The sequence below is a fragment of the Loxodonta africana genome, chromosome 1 (genome assembly GCF_030014295.1).
Source record: "Loxodonta africana isolate mLoxAfr1 chromosome 1, mLoxAfr1.hap2, whole genome shotgun sequence".
NCBI lineage: Eukaryota > Metazoa > Chordata > Mammalia > Proboscidea > Elephantidae > Loxodonta > Loxodonta africana.
Window position 1 is genome coordinate 2,718,107 of NC_087342.1, and position 25,004 is coordinate 2,743,110.

The 25,004-nt window shown below is 41.2% G+C and overlaps 1 protein-coding gene across 3 annotated transcripts in view; it reads left to right on the plus strand.

Moving 5' to 3' along the window:
- ATP6V1A (ATPase H+ transporting V1 subunit A) overlaps positions 1-25,004 on the plus strand; it is a 71,515-nt gene that overhangs the window by 32,268 nt on the left and 14,243 nt on the right. For 2 of the 3 annotated variants that reach the window (XR_010321303.1, XM_064281251.1), the window contains exons 3-10: positions 1,315-1,443; positions 11,765-11,979; positions 12,180-12,317; positions 13,685-13,836; positions 17,079-17,241; positions 17,770-17,878; positions 24,343-24,465; positions 24,559-24,673. Coding sequence is in view for 2 of the 3 variants with exons in the window: in XM_064281251.1 (XP_064137321.1) it covers positions 1,315-1,443; positions 11,765-11,979; positions 12,180-12,317; positions 13,685-13,836; positions 17,079-17,241; positions 17,770-17,878; positions 24,343-24,465; positions 24,559-24,673 (1,144 nt within the window). In the remaining variant the exon portion in view is untranslated. The remainder of the gene's footprint in view (positions 1-1,314; positions 1,444-11,764; positions 11,980-12,179; positions 12,318-13,684; positions 13,837-17,078; positions 17,242-17,769; positions 17,879-24,342; positions 24,466-24,558; positions 24,674-25,004) is intronic. The other variant, XM_064281325.1, reaches the window with a different exon arrangement.

Consider the following 25,004-nt stretch of genomic DNA (forward strand, 5'->3'; position numbering starts at 1 on the left):
ATAAGTAGGTACAAATCAATGTTTACGGAATGAGTAGGTCTTAGTGGTTCTAACACACGATAATTATTAGTAGTTCCCATCTGAATATTAGTGATTAAAGTGATTACATCATTCTAATCCATCGTATCAGAAGATGAAATATTAAAACTGGGTTTGTTCCTACTAAAAAAAAAAAATTTTTTTTTCTTTTTTTTACACATATCTGAAAATGTGACAACCTTTCCTCTCTTCCAGAAAAATAAATTTACTTACTAGAAACATATTAGACCAAAATATTAGGTTCCCATTCTGGTTCACTACTGACAGGAAGTAGGGGTTCTTAACCTGAAGTTCAGCCAGTGTTTGAGACAGATCATAAACATCGTCTCCTGGTCTGTAAGGAAAATTCCGCAGATGCGTGTTTCTCTATACACAGCTACCATTAGACTATCAGAAGGGCCCACGCCCAGAAGAGTTTTAAAAAACCGCTGATACAAAGTGTGCGAAAGTAAAAATACTGCTTTAAATATTCAGTTCCGAGGGACGTGCTGACAACACAGCAAACTGACGCTTGTGCGGCATTCTCCCGTACTCTTAGCTGAAACTCTTGCTATGATTTTAGTTCTAAAGTTTTTTTTTTTTAATTGTGCCAAAAACCATCCATGTATTATAGCAACCTGAGATGATCAGAAGGACCCCAACGCTATCAGATAAGAGTTTATCATATACAACCTCAAAATTTTGAAAATAATTTTCATATATATTTTTAAATAAATCATCTTTAGCCCAAGAATTGTATTTGTGTGTGTGTGTGTCCTACTTTATGATGTTAAATGCCATCAAGTTGATTCTGACTCTAAACGACCCCATGTGGCAGAGTAGAACTGCCTCGTAGGGTTCCCTAGGCCGTAGTCATTTCAGGAGGAGATCGCCAGATCTTCTCCCGAGGAGCCACTGGTGGGTTGTAACATTTTGGTTAGCGGCTGAGCGCGTAGCAGTTACACCACCAGGGCCTCAGAAAACACAAGAAACCAAACCGGAGGCTGTAAATCTGCATGAAGCAGAGTGCCACATCAGAGCTGCTGCTGGCTTCGAACCGCTGATGCTCAGGTTAGCAGTGGATCACTTTAACCACTGTGCCCTCAGGGCTTTGTAGCCTCTACTAAAAATGCACCTCCACGTGGAGCTATCTGGGTGTTCCATTATGGGTATTTGAGTTCCTTGGGAATGTGAGAGGCATGTTATTGGATTTATTGTTACATGTTTTAATTATCTGTTAGTATTTACAGAGTATCAGAGTCTCGAGTCATCAGAATACTCTCTGGTTCTCTTTAGTGGTTACGGCCTGTGACATGGCGGGTGCAGCCATGTATGAGCTGGTGAGAGTGGGCCACAGCGAGCTGGTGGGAGAGATCATTCGATTGGAGGGTGACATGGCTACTATCCAGGTGTATGAAGAAACTTGTATCCTTTTGATTCAATTCCCCACCACTTTGTACATGTCAGAATCTAAGGATTTAATTGAAAAGTAGAAGCAGAATCAACCATTGATACTATAAGCGTGTAATGCTGGTGTTGTACAGAAGCCTAATTTTTACAGGAGTTTATTGAAGAAAGGGAGGAAGGTACTAGAAGTGAATGCTCTTGTTTTGGAAAATTAGCATTATCTTCTGAACTTCCATTGCTCTTCGTGTTTTGGTGGTTCACAAACTTGGGGAAAACCACTTGGAATTTTTCTTCAGAGGGATGCTTACTATAGAGAAAGCATAAACTGCATAGCAGCATTGATTGGTTTGGTTTAAATTCTCCAGTTGTGATTCTGTTTAAAATAGTAAGTCCATAAACACATCGGTCAGCACCCTCTATCCTTATTCTGGTGAATAGTGCTGGATTGCACGTTACATTACAGCTTTCGCACTAGAGAATCTCTGCTATATGTTTGGTTATCGTATTTTGGGCTTTTAAATATAGTTTATATTTTAAATTTTCTGTGAGAAATAAATTGTTAAGCCTGGTGAAAGGGAACCACTTTAAATTTTTTTTTACTTTTATTTGCTCACTTATGTCTTTTGCTTAAATTGACTCTCAAGGTCAGCATTCATTCTTTGACTATTTAATCAAGATTTATTTGATACATTTTTCTTTTTTTTTGCCATATTAAAATACATGCTGGCAGATAACCAATCCTATGTGTACTGGTGTGCTAATTCAAAACAAAATTATTTGAAAATTTGAAATAAAACTAAAAGTCTTTTAAGTCGTGAGTAATCGAACAGATTTTTTTCTTTTTTAGCCTTATCTTTTTATTTAACCTTTTACATGATTTGAAAATTAACAATAAGTAAAGAAATGAAAATGCCTGTGGCGAACACCCTCCCTCTCCCCTTTGTCATCTTGTATCTGGCCATTTTTAAAGATACACATGTATACAACCACTTTTATTGGTACCTTGTATATCTTTCTAGTTTCTTAATTGCATATGTGAGTAAATACACGTGTATGTTTTTATTTCTCCTCCCTTTTTCCCCTCAAAGAGCACATTATACGCACTGTTCTGGACCTTGCTTTTTTTCTTTAAAAATAGATGTATCATGGAAGATGGATGGATAGCAAAATGTTAATGGTAGAATCTAGCTGGTAGATATAGGGGCATCCAGTGTAAAATTCTTCCAAATTTGCTGTAAGTTTTGAAAAAATTTATAATCAAATATTGTAAATGAAGGGGGCCAAGATGGCGGACTAGGTGGACGCTACAGCGGATCCCTCTTGCAACAAAGACTCGGAAAAACAAGTGAATCGATCACATACATAACAATCTACGAACTCTGAACAACAAACACAGACTTAGAGACGGAAAACGAACAAATACAGGCAGACAGCGACCGTTTTCAGAACTAGGAGCCAGTGTACCAGGCAGGTGACCTTTGGAGCCCGATCTGGGGCAGAGCCCAGGGGGGCAGACGGCACAGACAAGGGGCCCAGCCCTACCCCCCCCCGAACCCATCCCGGGAGGAAGTCTAGCTGGTTGGCGCGGGCGGCGTAGCGGCGCAGTCGGTGGGAGAAGCACCCGGGAGGCAGTGACTGATCTTGGAGCGGGGAGAGCAGTGTCCCAGCCGGGGAGCTGTCCCCCCGGGAGTTTGGCGGGCAGCGGGCGTGGCGCGAGCGGGGGTATCAGCTATATTTCTCTAAAGCGACCCCGGAGCAGGGCCCACACATTCGTCCGGGGGACGCCCACCCAGTTCGCGCGTGCGGCGCGGCGCACCGGAGGGAGAAGTCCCCGGGAGGAGGTGACTGGTCTCGGAGCGGGGAGAGCAGCGTCCCAACCGGGGAGCCGTCCCGCTGGGATCTTGGAGAGAGCGGGCGGGTGTGAGCGCATTCCCCTGAATAGGCCCCGGGGGCGGGCCCAGCTGTTCGTGAGGGCCACACCCACCCAGTTCGTACGAGTGGTGCGGTGCACCGGAGGGAGAAATCCCCAGGAGGAAGTGACTGATCTCGAGCGGGGAGAGCAGCGTCCCAGCCGGGGAGCCGTCCCGCTGGGATCTTGGCGAGAGCGGGCGGGGTGTGAGCGCATTCCCCTGAATAGACCCCGGGGCGGGGCCCACACGTTTGTGCCGGGGACGCCCACCCAGTTTGTGCGTGCGGTGCGGCGCACCGGAGGGAGAAGTCCCCGGGAGGAAGTGACTGATCTCAGAGTGGGGAGAGCAGCGTCCCAGCCGGGGAGCCGTCCCGCTGGGATCTTGGCGAGAGCGGGCGGGTGTGAGCGCGGGGATCAGTTATATTCCCCTGAATTGACCCAGGGGGCGGGCCCACCTGGTCGTGCGGGTGACGCCCACCCAGTTCGCGCAAACGGTGCAGCGCACCGGAGGGAGAAGTCCCCGGGAGGAAGTGACTGGTCTTGGAGCGGGGAAAGCAGCGTCCCAGCCGGGGAGCCGTCCCGCTGGGATTTGGGCGCGCCTGGGCGGGGCATGAGCGCGGGGTCCAATTATATTCCCCTGAATAGACCCCGGGGGTGGGCCCACCTGTTCGTGCGGGAGACGCCCACCCAGTTTGCACGAGCGGTGCGGCGCACCGGAGGGAGAAGTCCCCGGAAGTGACTGGTCTCGAAGCGGGGAGAGTAGCATCCCAGCCGGGGAGCCGTCCCGCCGGGATTTTGGCGGACGGGGGCGGAGCGTGAACGCGGGGATCAGCTCTATATTCTGTGGTGCTACACTCCTAGCTCTCTGATCCCTCCCCCACCCTCCCCAGGCGGCTCCATTAACATCCGAATACCCTGAGCAAGAGGGAGAATTCAGATAGGGATCTGACTGCATTTTTTTTTAGCTGATTACCTGGAAAATCTAGTTTCCCAGTGATGGCTCGGAGACAGCAGTACATATCAAACCACATAAAGAAACAGACCATGACAGCTTCTCCAACCCCCCAAACAAAAGAATCAAAATCTTTCCCAAATGAAGATACAATCCTGGAATTATCAGATACAGAATATAAAAAACTAATTTACAGAAGGCTTAAAGATATCACAAATGAAATTAGGATAACTGCAGAAAAAGCCAAGGAACACACTGATAAAACTGTTGAAGAACTCAGATTATTCAAGAACATAGTGGAAAAATTAATAAGTTGCAAGAATCCATAGAGAGACAGCATGTAGAAATCCAAAAGATTAACAATAAAATTACAGAATTAGACAACGTAATAGGAAGTCAGAGGAGCAGACTCGAGCAATTAGAATGTAGACTGGGACTTCTGGAGGACCAGGGAATCAACACCAACATAGCTGAAAAAAAATCAGATAAAAGAATTAAAAAAAATGAAGAAACCCTAAGAATCATGTGGGACTCTATCAAGAAGGATAACTTGCGAGTGATTGGAGTCCCAGAACAGGGAGGGGGGACAGAAAACACAGAGAAAATAGTTGAAGAACTCCTGACACAAAACTTCCCTGACATCATGAAAGACGAAAGGATATCTATCCAAGATGCTCATCGAACCCCATTTAAGATTGATCCAAAAAGAAAAACACCAAGACATATTATCATCAAACTCGCCAAAACCAAAGGTAAACAGAAAATTTTAAAAGCAGCCAGGGAGAAAAGAAAGGTTTCCTTCAAGGGAGAATCTATAAGAATAAGTTCAGACTACTCAGCAGAAACCATGCAGGCAAGAAGGGAATGGGACGACATATACAGAGCACTGAAGGAGAAAAACTGCCAGCCAAGGATCATATATGCAGCAAAACTCTCTCTGAAATATGAAGGCGAAATTAAGATATTTACAGATAAGCACAAGTTTAGAGAATTTGCAAAAACCAAACCAAAGCTACAAGAAATACTAAAGGATATTGTTTGGTCAGAAAACCAATAATATCAGATACCAGCACAACACAAGGTCACAAAACAGAACGTCCTGATATCAACTCAAATAGGGAAATCACAAAAACAAATAAATTAAGGTTAATTAAGGGACTAAATATAGGAGGCATTGAACTGCCAGATGGAGAGTGATACAAGGCGATATAGAACGATACAAGTTAGGTTTTTATTTAGAGAAATAGGGGTAAGTAATAAGGTAACCACAAAAAAGAATATCAATTTCATAACTCAAGAAAAAAGCCAAGAAAAACGTAATGACTCAACAAACATAAAGTTAAACATTATGAAAATGAGGATCTCACAAGCTACTAAGAAAAACGTCTCAGCACAAAAAAGCATGTGGAAAAATGAAATGGCCAACAACACACATGAAAAGGCATCAAAATGACAGCACTAAAAACTTATTTATCTATAATTACGCTGAATGTAAATGGACTAAATGCACCAATAAAGAGACAGAGAGTCACAGACTGGATAAAGAAACACGATCCATCTATATGCTGCCTACAAGAGACACACCTTAGACTTAGAGACACATACAAACTAAAACTCAAAGGATGGAAAAAATATATCAAGTAAATAATAAACAAAAAAGAAGAGGAATAGCAATGTTAATTTCTGACAAAATAGACTTTAGACTTAAATCCGCCACAAAGGATAAAGAAGGACACTATATAATGATAAAAGGGACAATTGATCAGGAAGACATAACCATATTACATATTTACGGACCCAATGACAGGGCTGCAAGGTACATAAATCAAATTTTAACAGAATTGAAAAGTGAGATAGACACCTCCACATTTATAGTAGGAGACTTCAACACACCACTTTCAGAGAAGGACAGGACATCCAGTAAGAAGCTCAATAGAGACACGGAAGACCTACTTACAACAATCAACCAACTTGACCTCATTGACTTATACAGAACTCTCCACCCAACTGCTGCAAAGTATACTTTTTTTTCTAGCGCACATGGAACATTCTCTAGAATAGACCACATATTAGGTCATAAAACAAATCTTTGCAGAATCCAAAACATCGAAATATTACAAAGCATCTTCTCAGACCACAAGGCAATGAAGCTAGAAATCAATAACAGAAAAACTAGGGAAAAGAAATCAAATACTTGGAAACTGAACAATACCCTCCTGAAAAAAGACTGGGTTATAGAAGACATCAAGGAGGGAATAAGGAAATTCTTAGAAAGCAACGAGAATGAAAATACTTCCTATCAAAACCTCTGGGACACAGCAAAAGCAGTGCTCAGAGGCCAATTTATATCGATAAATGCACACATACAAAAAGAAGAAAGAGCCAAAATCAGAGAATTGTCCCTATAACTTGAACAAATAGAAACTGAGCAATAAAAGAACCCATCAGGCACCAGAAGAAAACAAATAATAAAAATTAGAGCTAAATTAAATGAATTAGAGAACAGAAAAACAATTGAAAGAATTAACAAAGCCAAAAGCTGGTTCTTTGAAAAAATTAACAAAATTGATAAACCATTGGCTAGACTGACTAAAGAAAAACAGGAAAGGAAACAAATAACCCGAATAAGAAACGAGAAGGACCACATCACAACAGAGCCAAATGAAATTAAAAGAATCATTTCAGATTACTATGTAAAATTGTACTCTAACAAATTTGAAAACCTAGAAGAAATGGACAAATTCTTGGAAAAATACTACCTACCTAAACTAACACATTCAGAAGTAGAACAACTAAATAGACCCATAACAAAAAAAGACATTGAAACGGTAATCAAAAAACTTCCAACAAAAAAAAGTCCTGGCCCAGACAGCTTCACTGCAGAGTTCTACCAAACCTTCAGAGAAGACTTGACACCATTACTACTGAAGGTATTTCAAAGCATAGAAAAAGACGGAATACTACCCAACTCATTCTATGAAGCTACCATCTCCCTGATACCAAAACCAGGTAAAGACATTACAAAAAAAGAGAATTTTAGACCTATATCCCTCATGAACATAGATGCAAAAATCCTCAACAAAATTCTAGCCAATAGAATCCAACAACACATCAAAAAAATAATTCACCACGATCAAGTGGGATTTATACCAAGTATGCAAGGCTGGTTTAATATCAGAAAAACCATTAATGTAATCCATCACATAAATAAAACAAAAGACAAAAACCACGTGATCTTATCAATTGATGCAGAAAAGGCATTTGACAAAGTCTAACACCCATTTATGATAAAAACTCTCAGCAAAATAGGAATTGAAGGAAAATTCCTCAACATAATAAAGGCCATCTATGCAAAGCCAACAGCCAATATCACTCTAAATGGAGAGAACCTGAAAGCATTTCCCTTGAGAACAGGAACCAGACAAGGATGCCCTTTATCACCGCTCTTATTCAACATCGTACTTGAAGTCCTAGCCAGGGCAATTAGGCTAGACAAAGAAATAAAAGGTATCCAGATTGGCAAGGAGGAAGTAAAGCTATCACTATTTGCAGATGACATGATCGTATACATTGAAAACCCTAAGGAATCCTCCAGAAAACTACTGAAACTAATAGAAGAGTTTGGAAGAGTCTCAGGTTATAAAATAAACATACAAAAATCACTTGGATTCCTCTACATCAACAAAAAGAACACCGAAGAGGAGATAACCAAATCAATACCATTCACAGTAGCCCCCAAGAAGATAAAATACTTAGGAATAAATCTTACCAAGGATGTAAAAGACCTATACAAAGAAAACTTATAAAACTCTGCTACAAGAAATTTAAAAGGACATACTTAAGTGGAAAAACATACCCTGCTCATGGATAGGAAGACTTAACATAGTAAAAATGTCTATTCTACCAAAAGCCATCTGTACATACAACGCACTTCCAATCCAAATACCAATGTCATGTTTTAAGGGGATAGAGAAACAAATCACTAATTTCATATGGAAGGTAAAGAACCCCCGGATAAGCAAAGCATTACTGAAAAAGAAGAAGAAAGTGGGAGGCCTCACTCTACCTGATTTCAGAACCTATTATACAGCTACAGTAGTCAAAACAGCCTGGTACTGGTACAATAACAGGCACATAGACCAATGGAACAGAATTGAGAACCCAGATATAAATCCATCTACGTATGAGCAGCTGATATTTGACAAAGGCCCAGTGTCAGTCAATTGGGGAAATAATAGTCTTTTTAACAAAGTGCTGGCATAACTGGATATCCATTTGCAAAAAAATGAAACAGGACCCATACCTCACACCATGCACAAAAACTAACTCCAAGTGGATCAAAGACCTAAACATAAAGACTAAAACGATAAAGATCATGGAAGAAAAAATAGGGACAACCCTAGGAGCCCTAAGACAAGGCATAAACAGAATACAAAACATTACCAAAAATGACGTAGAGAAACCAGATAACTGGGAGCCCCTAAAAATCAAACACCTATGCTCATCTAAAGACTTCACCAAAAAAGTAAAAAGACCACCTACAGACTGGGAAAGAATATTCAGCTATGACATCTCCGACCAGCGCCTGATCTCTAAAATCTACATGATTCTGTCAAAACTCAACCACAAAAAGACAAACAACCCAATCAAGAAGTGGACAAAGGATATGAACACACACTTCACTAAAGAAGATATTCAGGCAGCTAAGAGATACATGAGAAAATGCTCTCGATCATTAGCCATTAGAGAAATGCAAATTAAAACCACGATGCGATTCCATCTCACTCCAACAAGGCTGGCATGATTAATTTGTCAAAAAACACAAAATAATAAATGTTGGAGAGGCTGCGGAGAGATTGGAACTCTCATACACTGCTGGTGGGATTGTAAAATGGTACAACCCCTTTGGAAATCCATCTGGCGTTATCTTAAACAGTTAGAAATAGAACTACCATACAACCCAGAAATCCCACTCCTCAGAATATACCCTAGAGATACAAGAGCCTTCACACAAACAGATATATGCACACCCATGTTTATTGCAGCTCTGTTTACAATAGCAAAAAGCTGGAAGCAACCAAGATGTCCGTCAACGGATGAATGGATAAATAAATTATGGTATATTCACACAATGGAATACTACGCATCGATAAAGAACAGTGACGAATCTGTGAAACATTTCATAACATGGAGGAACCTGGAAGGCATTATGCTGAGCGAAATGAGTCAGAGGCAAAAGGACAAATATTGTATAAGACCACTATTATAAGATCTTGAGAAATAGAAAAAACGGAGAAGAACACATACTTTTGTGGTTACAAAGCGGGGAGGGAGGGAGGGAGAGGGCTTTTTATTGATCAATCAGTAGATAAAAACTGCTTTGGCTGAAGGGAAAGACAACACTCAAAACAAGGAAGGTCAGCCTAATTGGACTGGACTAAAAGCAAAGAGGTTTCCGGGATAAAATGAAAGCTTCAAAGGTCAGCGGAGCAGGGGCTGGGGTCTGGGGAACTTGGTTTGAGGGGACTTCTAAGTCAATGGGCAAAATAATTCTATTATGAAAACATTCTGCATCCCACTTTGAATTGTGGCGCCTGGGGTCCTAAATGCCAACAAGCGGCCATCTAAGATACATCGATTGGTCTCAACCTACCTGGAGCAAAGGCAAAGGAAGAACACCAAGGTCACACAACAACTAAGAACTCAAGAGACAGAAAGGGCCACATGAACCAGAGACCTACATTATCCTGAGACCAGAAGAACTAGTTGGTACCCAGCCACAATCGATGTCTGCCCTGTCAGGGAGCACAACAGACAGCTCCTGAGGGAGCAGGAGACCAATGGGATACAGACCCCAATTTCTCATAAAAAGACCATACCTAAAAAAAATTTTTTTTTTTTTTAATGGTATGACTGCGACTAGAGGAATCCCAGAGACAATGCTCCCCAGAGCTTCTGATGGCACAGGACAGGAACCATCCCCGAAGACAACTCATCAGACATGAAAAGAACTGGTCAGTGGAGGGGAGAGAGATGCTGATGAAGAGTGAGCTAATTAAATCAGGTGGACACTGGAGAGTGTGTAGGCAACTCTTGACTGGAGGGGGGATGGGAAGATAGAGGGAGAGGGAAGCTGGCAAAATTGGCACGAAACGAGAGACTGAAAGGGCTGACTCAATAGGGGGAGAGCAAGTGGGAGAAGGGAGTAAGATGTATGTAAACCTACATGTGACAGACTGATTGGAATGGTAAATGTTCACTTGAAGCTTAATAAAAATTAATTTAAAAAAAATTGTAAATGAAAACACATACCTTGGAGATCTTTCCAGAGCAATTTACAGATGCTTCCTATTTTCTTTTTTAAACAGTTCCGTAGAATTCCATCGTATGGATTGACCAGAATTTATTAATCAGTCCCTTAATGATAGAAATATTGGTTGATTCTAGTCTTTTGCTGTTAAAAACAATGTTGTAGATAACTCTAATTTTTATGAATTCACAGATGTCTGATTCCTGTGTCAAAGTTTGTGTGTTTTTAATTTTGACAGATACTGTTAAATTGCTCTCAATAGTAGTTGTATGGGTTCTCCCATCAACAAATATGTGAGAGCAAGGCAGATACAATGTACTTATTTGTAGATTTTATTCCTTTCTTTTCTAAAATGACTTCTTAATTCTTATGATTTTTAAGTTTTTGCTTGGGAACTAATATCCTGTTTTGGCAACTCATGTTCCTGAGTAATATAAATGGCACAATATATTAACTTACAAGCGGTTTACTTCCGTATGATTTTAGCCCTGCGATTTCCAAACTGTGCTGAGTTACTCTGGGGCAGCCACAGTGTACCCACCTAGTGCCTCATGATGTTTAAAATTTTTGAGGTTGATACAAAAATACTAGACATCTTGTCAGATACCATGTGAACTAGTAGCTTGAGTTAATAAACAGTTTCATTGTTTGCTTGTGATGTAGACCGTACTACGCTCTTGTTGGTGATGCCACCGTATCTTTGCGAAGCTGAGTGTCTAGTGGTCGTGAAGGTCAAAAGCGAGCACTGTGTGACAGTCAGTGTGGAGCAGGTGCCCTGTCTGATTCCAAGGTTTGAAAATTGTACAAGGCCGAGCAGGCACATGCATTCCATTCATCACAAGTGTGGTTATTTAAAAATGGAATTAAAGTATTTTTTCTTTCAATTTCTTTGTATTAATCTTTCAGATTGCTACGTAATTGTTAGACATAAATTCTCATTATTCTATCTGGACCTAACTTTAATAAGTGGAACTGTGAGATTTATCTTTTGGCTTGCGGCATTGTGAAAAAATTAGTGAAACACTAAGGATACCGCAAACTGAAAAAGTTTGGGAACCTCTGTTTCAGCCCCTTACGTGTGTGTCTTTTCTTCATTACTTGGTGGTATCTCCTTTTTATAGCCTCACTAAACTGTTACAGTGAGTTTTCCTCAACCTCTTCTCTGAAGCTGGTGTGTCTGTTGGAGATCCTGTACTCCGCACTGGCAAACCCCTCTCGGTAGAGCTTGGCCCTGGCATTATGGGAGCCATCTTTGACGGGATTCAGAGACCTTTGTCGGATATCAGCAGTCAGACCCAGAGCATCTACATACCCAGAGGAGTCAACGTGTCTGCTCTGAGCAGAGACATCAAATGGGACTTTACACCTTGCAAAAACCTACGGGTATGTCTCTACTACCAAGATCCCTAACGCTGGTAAAAGAATGCGAAATGAACTATGCGGAAGCATAGTTTAAACTTAGATCGACTAGAAGGATTATAGAACTAACATGATTTGTTAATAAGTGAGGCAGATAATGTCAGTTGTAGGAGCAGAGGGTGTCCACTTGATGTTTATTTGGATTTGTTGCTTTTCTTCTCTAGGTTGGTAGCCATATCACTGGCGGGGATATTTATGGAATTGTCAACGAGAACTCACTCATCAGACACAAAATCATGTTACCCCCGCGAAACAGAGGAACCGTGACTTACGTTGCTCCACCTGGGAACTACGATACCTCTGTAAGTATCATTTAAACTTTGTTGAACCGAGTGGCCCTGTTTATACTTGACAACTGCCCAGTTTTAGTGCCCCACATAGTTACAGAATTGATGTTCGGTGTATAGGTTTTAAGCAACTTCCATAATTATAATTATTTTTTAATCAAGGTATTTTTGTGTTTTTAACTTAGGCTTGGGAGTAAAAAAATGGAACTTGTCCTTTCCTTTTTAGGAGAGAGAGCTATTTAGTATAATGTTTTCCTACCTTCTTAACTTCCAAAAACCAAACCATTGCCATCAAGTTGATTCCGACTCATAGCGACCCTATCGGACAGGGTAGAGCTGCCCCATAGAGGTTCCAAGAATCACCTGGTGGATTTGAACCGCCAACCTTTTGGTTAGTAGCCATAGGACTTAACCATTATGCCAGCAGGGTTTCCCCTTCTTAACTTAAGCTGCATTTATTTTAAGACTCGATTCTTTAGACCTAGAATAGACTTTGATTTTAATGATCTATATTCACATAGCTAATTGTCTAATGGATTATATGAATTCTTAGCTTGGGTGAACCATTTCAAACTTAGTCTTTTAATGTTATTTATACACATTATATCAAATACCGTAGACCCATAATAGTCATTATTGGTATAAAGATACTTTATTGAGAAGACCATTGTAGTATATAATTTTCCTTCAATAGAATATGATAAAAGGTAATTACTGAATCATTTCACAAGAATAAGTCTGTGCTCTACAACATACAGAGAACAAAAGAGTTGAGTTATGATTGGAATTCTGGACAGTCTGTTAGGTTCACTCGCTAGCTTAGAGATTTACTGCCATACGGGGGGAACCACCCTGAAATAGAGAATTCAGATTCAGATATCAGCAAAATCAGAGATGGGGCACAGTTCTACTCCGACACACATGGGGTCACCATGAGTCAGACTCAGCTCAGTGGCGACTGGTTGAGAGTCCTTGCGTGATATAAACGCACACAGCTCCTAACTGACAAGTTAGAGGTTCAAGTCCACCCAGAGGCACTTTGGAAGAAAGGCCTGGTGATCTCCTTCCAAAAGTCAGCCCGTGAAGACTGTGGAGCACAGCTCCACTCTGATATGCCTGAGGTCACCGTGAGTTGGAATCCACTCGACAGCAACTGGTTCTGGGTTTGGATGAACCTTTAAATCATTAAAATAGTGGTAAATGCACCTATTAAAAAAAATTCAGACTGTATATGAAAGCTTACAGTAAGTAAAAATCTCCTTCCCCACATCCATAGGCCAACCCCCAAGAGGAAAGCTTTAGGACTCGGGGATGATCTTGATTTTAGGGTATAAAATGTTAATGAATTTGTCTGTCCTTCAAATCTCTCTGCGTTTTTATAGGATGTTGTCTTGGAGCTAGAATTCGAAGGTGTCAAGGAGAAGTTCAGCATGGTCCAGGTCTGGCCTGTTCGGCAAGTTCGACCAGTCACTGAGAAGCTGCCAGCCAACCATCCTTTGTTGACTGGCCAGAGAGTCCTCGATGCCCTTTTCCCGTGAGTTGGGGCTGTGACCACGGTTTTCCCTCAGAGTTACTATATGTGCTTAGCCTTTTTTTTTTTTTAATAGATAAAGGTTTTATGTATTTAATCGTATAATAAAATTTATCTAGAGAAATCAGAGTGAACTAAATACATTTATCTACTTGTTTATTATAGACTCAAACCACTGGAGAAAATTTACTTTTCCCAGTTGCAGAAGGAAAGCCTTTTTTTCATAAAGCTTTCGGGAAAATGAAAATTTTCAGAAGAAAATCTGCCAAAAAATATCACCTTCTTTCTTATGCTCGCCTAGAATTAGTAGATTGGTATCTCTATAAATTGATGATTTCCAATATGAATTGACCCTCTGTGCTGCCACACAGTCTTTCTGAATTCCTCACCTGCTCTTTTCTTTATTAGCTGTTGAAGACAGTCTCCTTTTTCTTTAAATCTCAGGCTCTACCATACCCTCCTTTCCTTTCAACAAACGCCTTTATTGTTTCGTTCGCAGAAAGACTGAAGCCATGAGCCAGGAACTCCTTCAATCTGACCACCAAACCCCTGCAAGTCCCTCTCTTCACACAACTTCTTACCCTTCAAACCTGCTTGCTAGCTTTTCTTGCTGTTACTCTCACATTAAGATCTCCAGTCCTCTGGCTCTTCATTCTTGTCGTCATTCGGGCCCTCCTGCTTCCACATCCGTCTCCATCCAGCTTAGACTCTATCGTCTGTCACTGCCAATATCTTCCAGCCTTTTAAACTTCTTGTTCTCTTGTCTCTTGTCACACCTACCTGGCAACTGTCAGTCAAACTACACGCACGCTGCTGAGAAAATCAAGTAATCGGTAGTTGGTTGTCTAACTGTGTAGCAATCTTCTCTGCTTTTCCCTAGTTATCATTCTCTCCTGTTTAGCAGTTATTTCAGATCTTCTCCACTGGCTTCGGATCACTACCCCTTTGTCCCCTTCTTTGTCAACAGATGACCTTCTAGACCCTTCAGAGAGAAATCCGAGGCCACGAGATTTGGAACCCCTTCCTGCCACCCTTCTTCCTTTCCTCTTTCTGGAGCATATCCCACCTCAGGACCCCCCAGTAATCAGTTATCTCCCCTCTCTCCTGTGTAAAGGATTTAAAAAAAAAGCTGTAACCTGTACGCTTTTTCCCTTCCCACCTACCACTGCCTTTCTGCTCACCTTCACAGCCAAGGCTCTTGAGAGGGTCAGTTGGTCGTCTCCTCTTCTCCCACTCATTCAGTCTGCTCTGCCCTGGGCTTCACCGCTCCCTTGAAACTGCTCTCACTAACACCATCATTCCCTTCCACGCTGACAAATTCAGTGCATTTTCGTCTTCATCCTATAGCTATGCATATTGTTTTCCACTCCTTCCTTCTTGAAACACCCTCTTTTTTTTTTTTTTTTTGGTTCTCCCTATTAGCTTTGTGTCCACAAGTTTGTAGACTCTGTTGCAGGCTCCTTCTCCCTTAAATTTTGTTGTTCCTTAGGGTTTTTCCCTCTTCTAGAGCATCGTCTCTCCCCATTCTGTATGGTATCCCCTCTCTGGATGACGTCGTCCATCTCATGGCTTAAATATTCATCTGTAGATGACGATTCCTGTATCTGTGTCTTCGTCTTAGTTCTCTCCTGATCTCCAGATTGACTCATCCACTTCCAGTTACACCTCTACTTTTGAATGTCCTACAGGTCCCTCTGAGTCAGCATGTCCTAAAACTAGTCATCCTCTTAATCCCTACTCCCTTCCCTTAAAACCTGCTCCTCTGCCTTTTTCTCAACGACTGTCGTTGACCTCCATCCAGTGGGTGCCTAATCCGTAATCCGTGATTTTTCTCAAGATCAGCCTTACCCTCCCACATCTACTTATTCAACAAGTGCTTTTATTCTGTTCCCTAAATATTTTTCGTCTACACCTCTCATCCTTACTCTGTGACCCTACTTAAAGCTCTAACACTAATTCCCACAATAACCACATTTAATCACACTTCCTACCTTCAGCCTTGTCCTCTTTGTAAATGGTTGTCCACACAAGGTGTATAACGTTTCCAGTGATATCCTGGAGAAAATGTCACTATCAACTGTTGTTGGCAATTCATAAAGCTTTGTTTTGAGTCTGGAGCAAAACCTGAAGTGCCCTTCATTGCTGCTGAAACAGATACACACTCTTTGACTATTTAGAAAGCTACCCACAGTCTGGCAGTTGCTTAGCTCCCAGTATCGTCTCAGCCACTTGTCCGCTTAGTTCCTTCTTTTTACTCCGTCTTCCAGGCAGACTGAAGGAATTTCGGTCCCCTGTCAACGCGCTGTCTTGCCCCCAGACCTTTAGGCATGCTGTTACCTCTCCTTGAAGTGTTATTTCCCTGCTTCTGCCCTTTATATGGCTAATTCTCTTTACTTTCAGGTCTTAGCTTCTTTCCGGAAGCATTTTCTAACCCCCCATCAGACTTTGCACCCCCTTACCGGTGTGTGCTCCCACATACCCAGATGCCATCTGTGGTAGCACTTTCACAGTGGACTGTTGAGCTTCCAGACTGGGCTGTGTCGGACTCCAGCCCCGCCCCTGGCCAGGGTTAAAAGTGACATGTTTATCTGTCAAACTCACTCAAATTTGGAGGAGAAAAGCTTTTAACACATACTATCTTGAAGAAAAAGGTTATGCTGTGATTGAGAATACAATGTTTCTGTGATTTTTTTTTTTAATGATAAAGCACAGTTTTACAAAGAAGCTTCCCCTAGCATTGGTTCTCGTTTCTCCCACCCCGGATCTCTCCCCTACAGACACACGTTCAGTATACAAGTGCACACACACACACACACCCCCGCCTCTCTCTCTCTCACGCACACACTTTCCTCTGCCGTTAAGGGTATTTCACTCCCCATGGCCACTTTGTAGGGAAATTTCAACAGTGACTGCTGGATTGCATTGAGATCTCTGGTAACACCTCAACAAAACTCCTCTTTGTTCAGCAACCTTTATAGCAAAATGTGCATTTGTTAGGTCTTCTACTGATTTTTTGCCTTGGGAGACAACAAAGTCATTTATATATTTTTTTTCATCAAGATATATATACGTGTATATATATGTATATACATTTATATATATAAGGAAGTACTTTTATGTCTGTTTGTAAAAGAATCGTATATATATAATTCTGAGTGCTTTCTTTCTTTACCTTGTATTTCTGTGTCAGTTACTCGATTTATTTATTAGCAAGTAAAGTAATTGAGACTGTTTTCTCTGTTTAGATGTGTACAGGGAGGCACGACTGCTATCCCTGGGGCTTTTGGCTGTGGAAAGACAGTGATATCGCAGTCTCTATCCAAGTATTCCAACAGTGATGTCATCATCTATGTAGGATGCGGTGAAAGAGGAAATGAGATGTCTGAAGTCCTTCGGGACTTCCCAGAGGTCAGTGTGTATAAAGTTTCCAGCAATATCCCGGAGAAAATACCACTAGTCACCTTTCATTGGCAGTTAATAAAGTTTTGTGTTGTGTCCGGAGCAATGCTGTCATTTGTCAAGGGTCTTTTAAAGAATTTTCTAGGTCGATTTGTGATTAAGTTTACATATTCAAGTAGAAGAATTGGATTTTTCCAAGTCAGACACTTGAAAGTTTCTTTCTGTGGTCCGTGGTGTTCGGTTATGGGGAGAAAGATAAACTAGACAAAACATTATAGATGTGAAGTGTACATAAGCTTTATATGATCTACTAGTTTACTGTAGTAATGCTTGTTTTTCCATAAAATGCTGAATTTGATTTATGATGTGGAAGTAAGACCTACCTTCTTCGTAGCACTTTGACCTGGGGCAGGTAGAAGAGGTTGGAGTTAGGGGGAACTGATGATAAGAGAGATTAAACACAGACAAATTGTAAAAATGGACTAAAATGTTACATTTAGAAATTAGAGGATCATTAAAAAGATTGTTTGTCTCTAGCTAACCATGGAAGTTGATGGTAAAACAGAGTCGATCATGAAGAGAACAGCTTTGGTAGCAAATACCTCCAACATGCCTGTTGCTGCTCGAGAAGCCTCTATTTATACTGGTGAGTATGTAATTTGGAATAGAGCAGTTAACGTTTGTTCTCACATTTAAACCTAGCACCAAATTTTTTGTTTTCGGAAGAACTGTTTTTTTTTTTTAATTTTTATTATTTTTTTGAATTTTACTTTAAGTGAAGGTTTACAGAGCAAATGAGTTTCTCATTGAACAATTAATACACATATTGTTTTGTGACATTGGTTGCCAACCCTGTGACATCAACGCTGTCCCCTTCTCGACCTTGGGTTCCCCATTTCCATTTATCCAGCTTTCCTGTCCCCTCCGTCCTTCTTGTCCTTGCCCCTGGGCTGGTGCACACATTTAGTCTCATATACGTGGCTGAACTACATGTGTTATTGTTTGTCCAATAGGCCTGGCTAATCTTTGGCTGAAGGGTGAACCTCAGGAGTGACTTCAGTACTGAGTTAAAAGGGCGTTCCAGGGGCTATACTCTCGGGGCTTCTCCAGTCTCTGTCAGGCCAGTAGAGTCTGGTTGGTCTTTTTTTGTGAATTAGAATTTTGTTCTACATATTTCTCCAGCTCTGTCCGGGACCCTCTCTTGTGATCCCTGTCAGAGCAGTCAGTGGTGGTAGCTGGATACTATCTAGTTGTGCTGGACTCAGTCTGGTAGAAGCTGTGGTACTTACGGTCCATTAGTCCTTTGGACGAATCTTTTCCCTGTGTCTCTGGTTTTCTTCATTGTCCCTTGCTCTAGATGGGATGGAACCAGTAGATGTATCTTAGATGGTGACTCACCAGCTTTTAAGACCAAAGTAGGATGCAGACATTTTCTTTATAATCTGGCCAATTTCCAAAGAACTTTTCTTTCATTCTAAATTACCACCATACACATAATTACATTTTGCCTTTTTGTAATTAAAATGAAAATAGTAATGGGGAAGTGATGCCATGAAACATGGATCAGAAGATTCCAAAGAGGTTTATAGAAAAAAGCCGTCCTCCCACATCCGTCAGTTGCCAGTTCCCTTTTCTGAAGCCTCCTGCCATCCTCCCGGAGATAGTCCGTGTATAATCATTTACATAGACTTTATAAAAGCACAAATAGTAGCATATTAAAAGTAGTTCTTACTTTTTAAAATCTTTTACTTCTATCTTGAGCATAAGTCAATATAAGACATTTATGGAGCCCCCCCAATTTTTAAAAAGTGTTATTGTGTTGTAAATAATGCATAACAAAACACGCACCGCCTCAGCAGTTTCTACATGTGCAATTCAGCGACAGTGATTACGTTCTTCAAGTAGTGCCGCCATCCTCACTGTCCCCTTCCAAGTCAGCACCACGGTTAGCATAACCTCGGCGCCCCCTAAGCAGAACTGCCCCTTTCCCCTCCCTGCCCCGCCTTGTAATCGCTAATAGCCTTTAGCAAGATCAGACGGTATTTGTCGTTTGTGGTTGACTTTATTGTGCTCAGCCTGATGTTTTCGGGGTCGATTCATGCTGTGACACGCATCAGGGCTTCATTTCTCTTTACGGCTGAGTTGTATTCCATTGTGTGTATGGACCCGTCTTACTTGTCCATTTATCTATTGGTGGATATTTCAGTTGTTTCCACCTTTTGGCCGTTCTGAGAGTGTTGCAGTGAACGTCGATGCATAGGTTTCTGTTTGTGTTTCTCTCCTTCATTTCTTTCGGGCATATACTGAAAATTGGAATTGCTGGGTTATATGGTAGTTCTTTGTTCAACTTTTTGATGAATTGCCAAAATGTTTTCTACAGTGGCTGCACCATTTTACGTTCCCACCGGCAATGGATGAGGGTTCCAGTTTCTCCACAACCTCCCCAATAGCTGTTGTTTTCCATTAAAAAAAATTTTTTTTATCATTGCTATTCTAGTAGGGCGAGGTCGTATTTCGTTGTAGTTTTCATTTGTGTTTCCCTATTGGCTAATGAAGGAGCCCTGGACTTGACGGCAATGAGTTTGGTTTTTAATGGCTGATGAAAGAGTCCTGGTGGGCAACAGTTAAGTGCTTGGCTGCTAATCAAACAGTTGGTGGTTTAAACCTACCCAGCTACTTTGCTGAAGAAAGACCTGGTGATCTGCTCCCGTAAAGGTTAAAAAAAAAAACATTAAACCAAGCCTGTTGCCATCAAGTCGATTCTGACTCATAGTGACCCTATAGAACAGACTAGAACTGTCCCATAGAGTTTCCAAGGCTGCAGAACTTTATGGAAGCAGACAGTTACATCTTTCTCCAGGGAAACAGCTGGTGGGTTCCAACCATCGACCTTTTGGTTAGCAGCCAAGCGCTTTAACCACTGTGCCACTAGGGCTCCTTCCATAAAGATTACAGCCTAGAAAACCCTGTGGGGGCAGTTGTAGTCTGTCACCTGGCATTGCTATGAGTCAGAATTGACTCGAGGGCACCTGACCACAACAACAGTGGCTAATGACGTTGAGCATCTCTTCATGTGCTTGTTGGCCATTTGAATATCCTCTATTTGTGAAATGTCTGTTCAAGTTCTCTGCCCGTTTTTTGACTGGGTTGTTTTTCTTTCTGTTAAGTTGTAGAAATTTCCTGATCTTTTTAATAACTGTAAAGTGATATACTTCCTACCACCTTTTTTTTTTCCCCTCGCTATGTCTTTTACCTTTGATCTATCTTAAAGTATACCTGTACCTCTCTAACTTGTATTATCAGCTTTGAGTTATAATATTTTGACTGCTGGATTTAGAAGATCAGGAAATTATATATTACCTTCCATCTGTGCTCCCACTTTCATCCCAACTTTTAGTACTTTTACTTCTACATTTTCAGGTTTATATCTGTACCCTGTTCTGTATCCGTAACCCTGATATTTGTCCGTACAGACTGTGGAGCCTTTGTCTACTGGTAGTCCTTTGGCTACAGGTTCTTCTTTCCTTTCCTGGTTGGCTAAAATCTGACTTTTTTTTTTTTCAGTAAGGGCTTATGGAAACTATTTTCCATGAACTCTTGTTTTTTCATAGGCTTTTTCTTTCTACTGCCTTTAAACTTCAGCAGTAGTCTGGCTGAATAGAAAATTCCTGGATTATTACTTATTTCCTTAAGAACTCTTATAGGTATTACTTCAGTATATTCCAGCATTAAATTTTTTTTTTTCCCTTTTGTAGCAGATTTTTCTTTTTGCCTAAATGTCCCAAGGGGGTTCTTTTTTACGTTTGAAGGCCATCTCTTAGTGTTGATAGCTGTGATAACTTTTTTCTGGGACATAGTGCCCCTTTCATTCTATGAATGTCTCTTATTTTGGAAATTTTCCTAGAATTTTGCCTGATAGTTTTCTATTTTATCTTCGTCAGTCATACCAACAAGACATTTCTCCATTCATTCACAGGATAAGCCGTTTATTCTTTGTGCTGCTTCTGACGAAACCTTTATTTCTCTTATGGCTTTATTTTTGTTCCAGCTCCTTGCTGAGTTCTGCTGGCTCATGCGGCCTCTCCTCTTATCATGCTGTATGTTCTTTAAAATTTTATTTTTTGGGGAACTGCGTTATTAAGTTTTTTTTTTTTTTTTTAAATAAGTCTTCTGTGGCCGGTTTACATCCATTCCTTGGAAGGTCCTTTGACCATCGTTGCAGTTTTCCCTTTCTTCCTTTTTCTTGTGGTGTCTTGGCATAGATCCTGTGCTGGTATTTATTCCTGTTATCCATCCCTACAGGAGATGGGAGGGGTGGCTGTGGCTGTGGTCCCGGGCAGCAGGGATTCTTCATGTTAGCCTGTGAAGTTTGTTACGGCGTGGAGCTGTGTAACTTTTTTTTACTCTTTGCTTCTTTCCTGCCAACAGAAGTCTGCAGTTGCAAGGCTCTCACAATGAGTTCTTTCTCTTCCACCCTGCCTCACCTAATGTTTACTTACTGAAAATAGGCGTGTTTGTGTGTTTCATATTCGTTTCTACCTCCCTGCTTCCGCTTGGTGCTAAACTGGGTCCAAGGAACTCTTGCCACCAGCCACGAACCCCTTTTTATAATGTTCCAAACAAAAGATTCTTGGTTTTGCTTCTAAGGATGTGCCCCCTTGTTGGAGATCTGTAGCCTCAGGTGATTTCTTAGTGTCTTCCCATATCCTTGTTTGATTTTTGCCTCATTTGGTAGTTTTCTTTATTATTTTGTTGTGGAATTAAATATGCCTCTTAGCTTTTAATGGTCCCTGAGTGGCACAAACAGTTAAGCACCTGACTATTAGCACTACTGAACTACTAGGCAGTTCAAACCCACCCAGAGGCTCCTTGGAAGACAGGCCTGGCGATCTGCTTCTGAAAGGTCACAGCCTTGAAAACCCTATGGAGCAGTTCTGCGCTGCGTACATGGGGTCACCATGAGTTGGAACTGACTTGAGGACAACTCACAACAACAGCTTTTGATGATAGTTTGTGTTTTTATATTTCTTGTTCTCCTTGTTTCGTAGTGACTCATATGAGGACGAGAAGGAAGTGATATGTTCACTTACCATTTTATAACAGGACGTCTACCTCATTCTTTTAAGTGGCCACGTAGTATCACTTTGTAAGCATAAATCATGATCTCTTTAGCCAGCAGCCTCTTCCTGGACATTTAGATTATTTATAATTTTTGTTGTCACAGACCACACAACCGTGAATATCCTTATACGTTTTTCTTTTTGCCTCTGTGCACTTGTTTCTTTATAGGGTAAGTTCTTGGAAATAAAACTGCTGAGAGTACACCTGGGATTCACGTGTTAAATTCTGCTAGCTCTTCAAAAGCGATATGAACGGACAAGCGTTTCTGTTCCTGCACGTCCTCACCAGTGCCAGGCTTCCAGCATTTTCTCACAGTCACCACACATAGAGCAAAGGTGCAAGACCACTGCAGTGAGCTCCATATACCCGGCACCTAGATTTGACAATTAGCGTTTTACTCTGCACACTTTAGCAGATACCTCTTCAGTCTGTGTATCTTAACAATAAGCTAGCGTCTTTCCTGTGCTTAGTGATGATTTGAAAACTACCTTCCGTCCGTTTTCCTTTTGGATGGTGGCGGTTTTTCAGGTGGATTTGTGAAAGCTCTCCGGTTATTAAGGAAATTAGTCTTTTAGCTATCATGAGCTTCAGGTAAGTTTTCCTAGTTTGTCTGTCCTTGGGTTTTGTCTGAGGTGTTTTCTGGTTTTGTTTTGGAGGCACTGACCGCTGTATGTATGAAAGGAGTCCTTTGAGGCCTATTCCTGTGTATCTGTCACTGTCTCGTCCATCCAGTCTTTCTGGCATATTTACACCAGTATTAATGACGTGTCATCACTGGGACTTCAGACACAGCCACGCATGTACAAAGGAGGAGCTGATTTTATCAGATTTGAAAATGTGATAATTAATCCTATTTTTTAAGCCTTCATCATGATAAGTAATGTTTCTTAAGATTGTGTCCGTGGGACTGGTTTATGGAAGCCATGGAATTTAGTATTTTTTATTCTGAAGGATGTAAAATGTTGAATTTTCCAGCAACTGTCTTGTTTGACTTAGCTGTGCCTCTGTTTCCTTACTGGTGAAATAAACGAGCGAGGGCTTTAGATTCCATGACTTGTTAGAATTGTATGGTGCCTGTGTCGTTTCATCTGATCTGCATGTATCAGGGCAGGAGTTGTTATTCTGTTTTTACAGACTAGGAAGCCGCAGTGGGAAACCAAGGTCCTGCAGCTTCTTAATGACAAAACTAGAGCTTGAACCCAGGGCTTCTTTCTGTATACAGGCCTCCTTTACATGACTCACTGTCTGTGCTTGCAGGCTCAGACCCGATCTGCGTGGCAGAATAGTCTAAGTGAGGTGTTACTCATGTTGGTAACATTTGTTACCTTTGACAAAATAACATTAACTAGTTAAGGTTTTGTTTGTTTGTTTTTAATTCGTTTCTTTGTTTTAGGTAGAGAAAAGATGTGATATATATAGAAAAGCTACCTTTGGAAATGAATATCAGACTTAATCATTTACAAGAATGGAAGGGAGGTTTTCCCTTGCCTTTTAAAATGTGTGTCATATTAGTCTGGTCTATGGCCAGAATAAACCTAAGCATACACTTGCTGTATGCAATAAATGTTTATTTCTTGTTCGTTTACCAGTCAGTGACGAGGGGGCTCTTCTCTACTCTCTCATTCTGGGGTGGGGACAGGGGCTCTTTTTTGTCATTCTGGGGTTAGGACGGGGGCTCTTCTTTGTCATTCTGGGGTAGGGGTGGGGGTTCTTCTTACTCTGTCATTCTGGAGTGGGGCCTAGGCTGACGAAAGCTCTGCCATTATGTTGACACTCTCCACTAGCTAGAGTTACAAGGCCCTCTCTAAATGCAAAGAAGGCTAGCGACTGCAGTTCATTATTGTGCCCAGGAGAACGGAATTTGATAAACAGCTATCTGTCTACCTCATGTACTTACCGCTTTTAAACTTTTCTTAAACTTAAGGGTGAAGAAGTCAGGATGGGATTATACATTCTAAGATAATAACTTTTAATATTCTTCCCCTTTAGGAATCACGCTCTCAGAATATTTCCGTGACATGGGCTATCACGTCAGTATGATGGCTGACTCTACCTCTAGATGGGCTGAGGCCCTTCGAGAAATCTCTGGTCGCCTGGCTGAAATGCCTGCGGGTAAGTCATTGTATTGCTTATTCCGTAAGAAAGACAGGTCTGATTTGGGGGCTTGGCTTTGAACCTACGTTTACATTTTGTTTCATTTTTCAGACAGTGGATACCCTGCATACCTGGGTGCCCGTCTGGCCTCTTTTTATGAGCGAGCAGGCAGGGTGAAATGTCTTGGAAATCCTGAGAGAGAAGGGAGCGTCAGCATTGTAGGAGCGTAAGCATCCAAGGTCTACTTTTCAAAAGAAAAAGTCATGGATTTTAACGAGCACCGTTAGGTTTCTCTGAGTTAGTGGTTCTTAATCAAGGCCGCACTCTAGAGGTCTTTGAAGACCCACGTATTCAGATCACTTTTGTGTGTTCTAGTTGCCTATGTTTGACATGGTTGGCTTACTGTATTCAAGTCACAATACTTTAAGAATAAATTAAAAAATTATAAACATGTTAAGGTAAGATTGCATCCTAGCAAAAACAAAGCGAAGATTCACGATCAGTAAATAAAACCGTGTTTAGTTCTTGGAGCTTTTTCTTCCCTCTGCTTCCTTCCT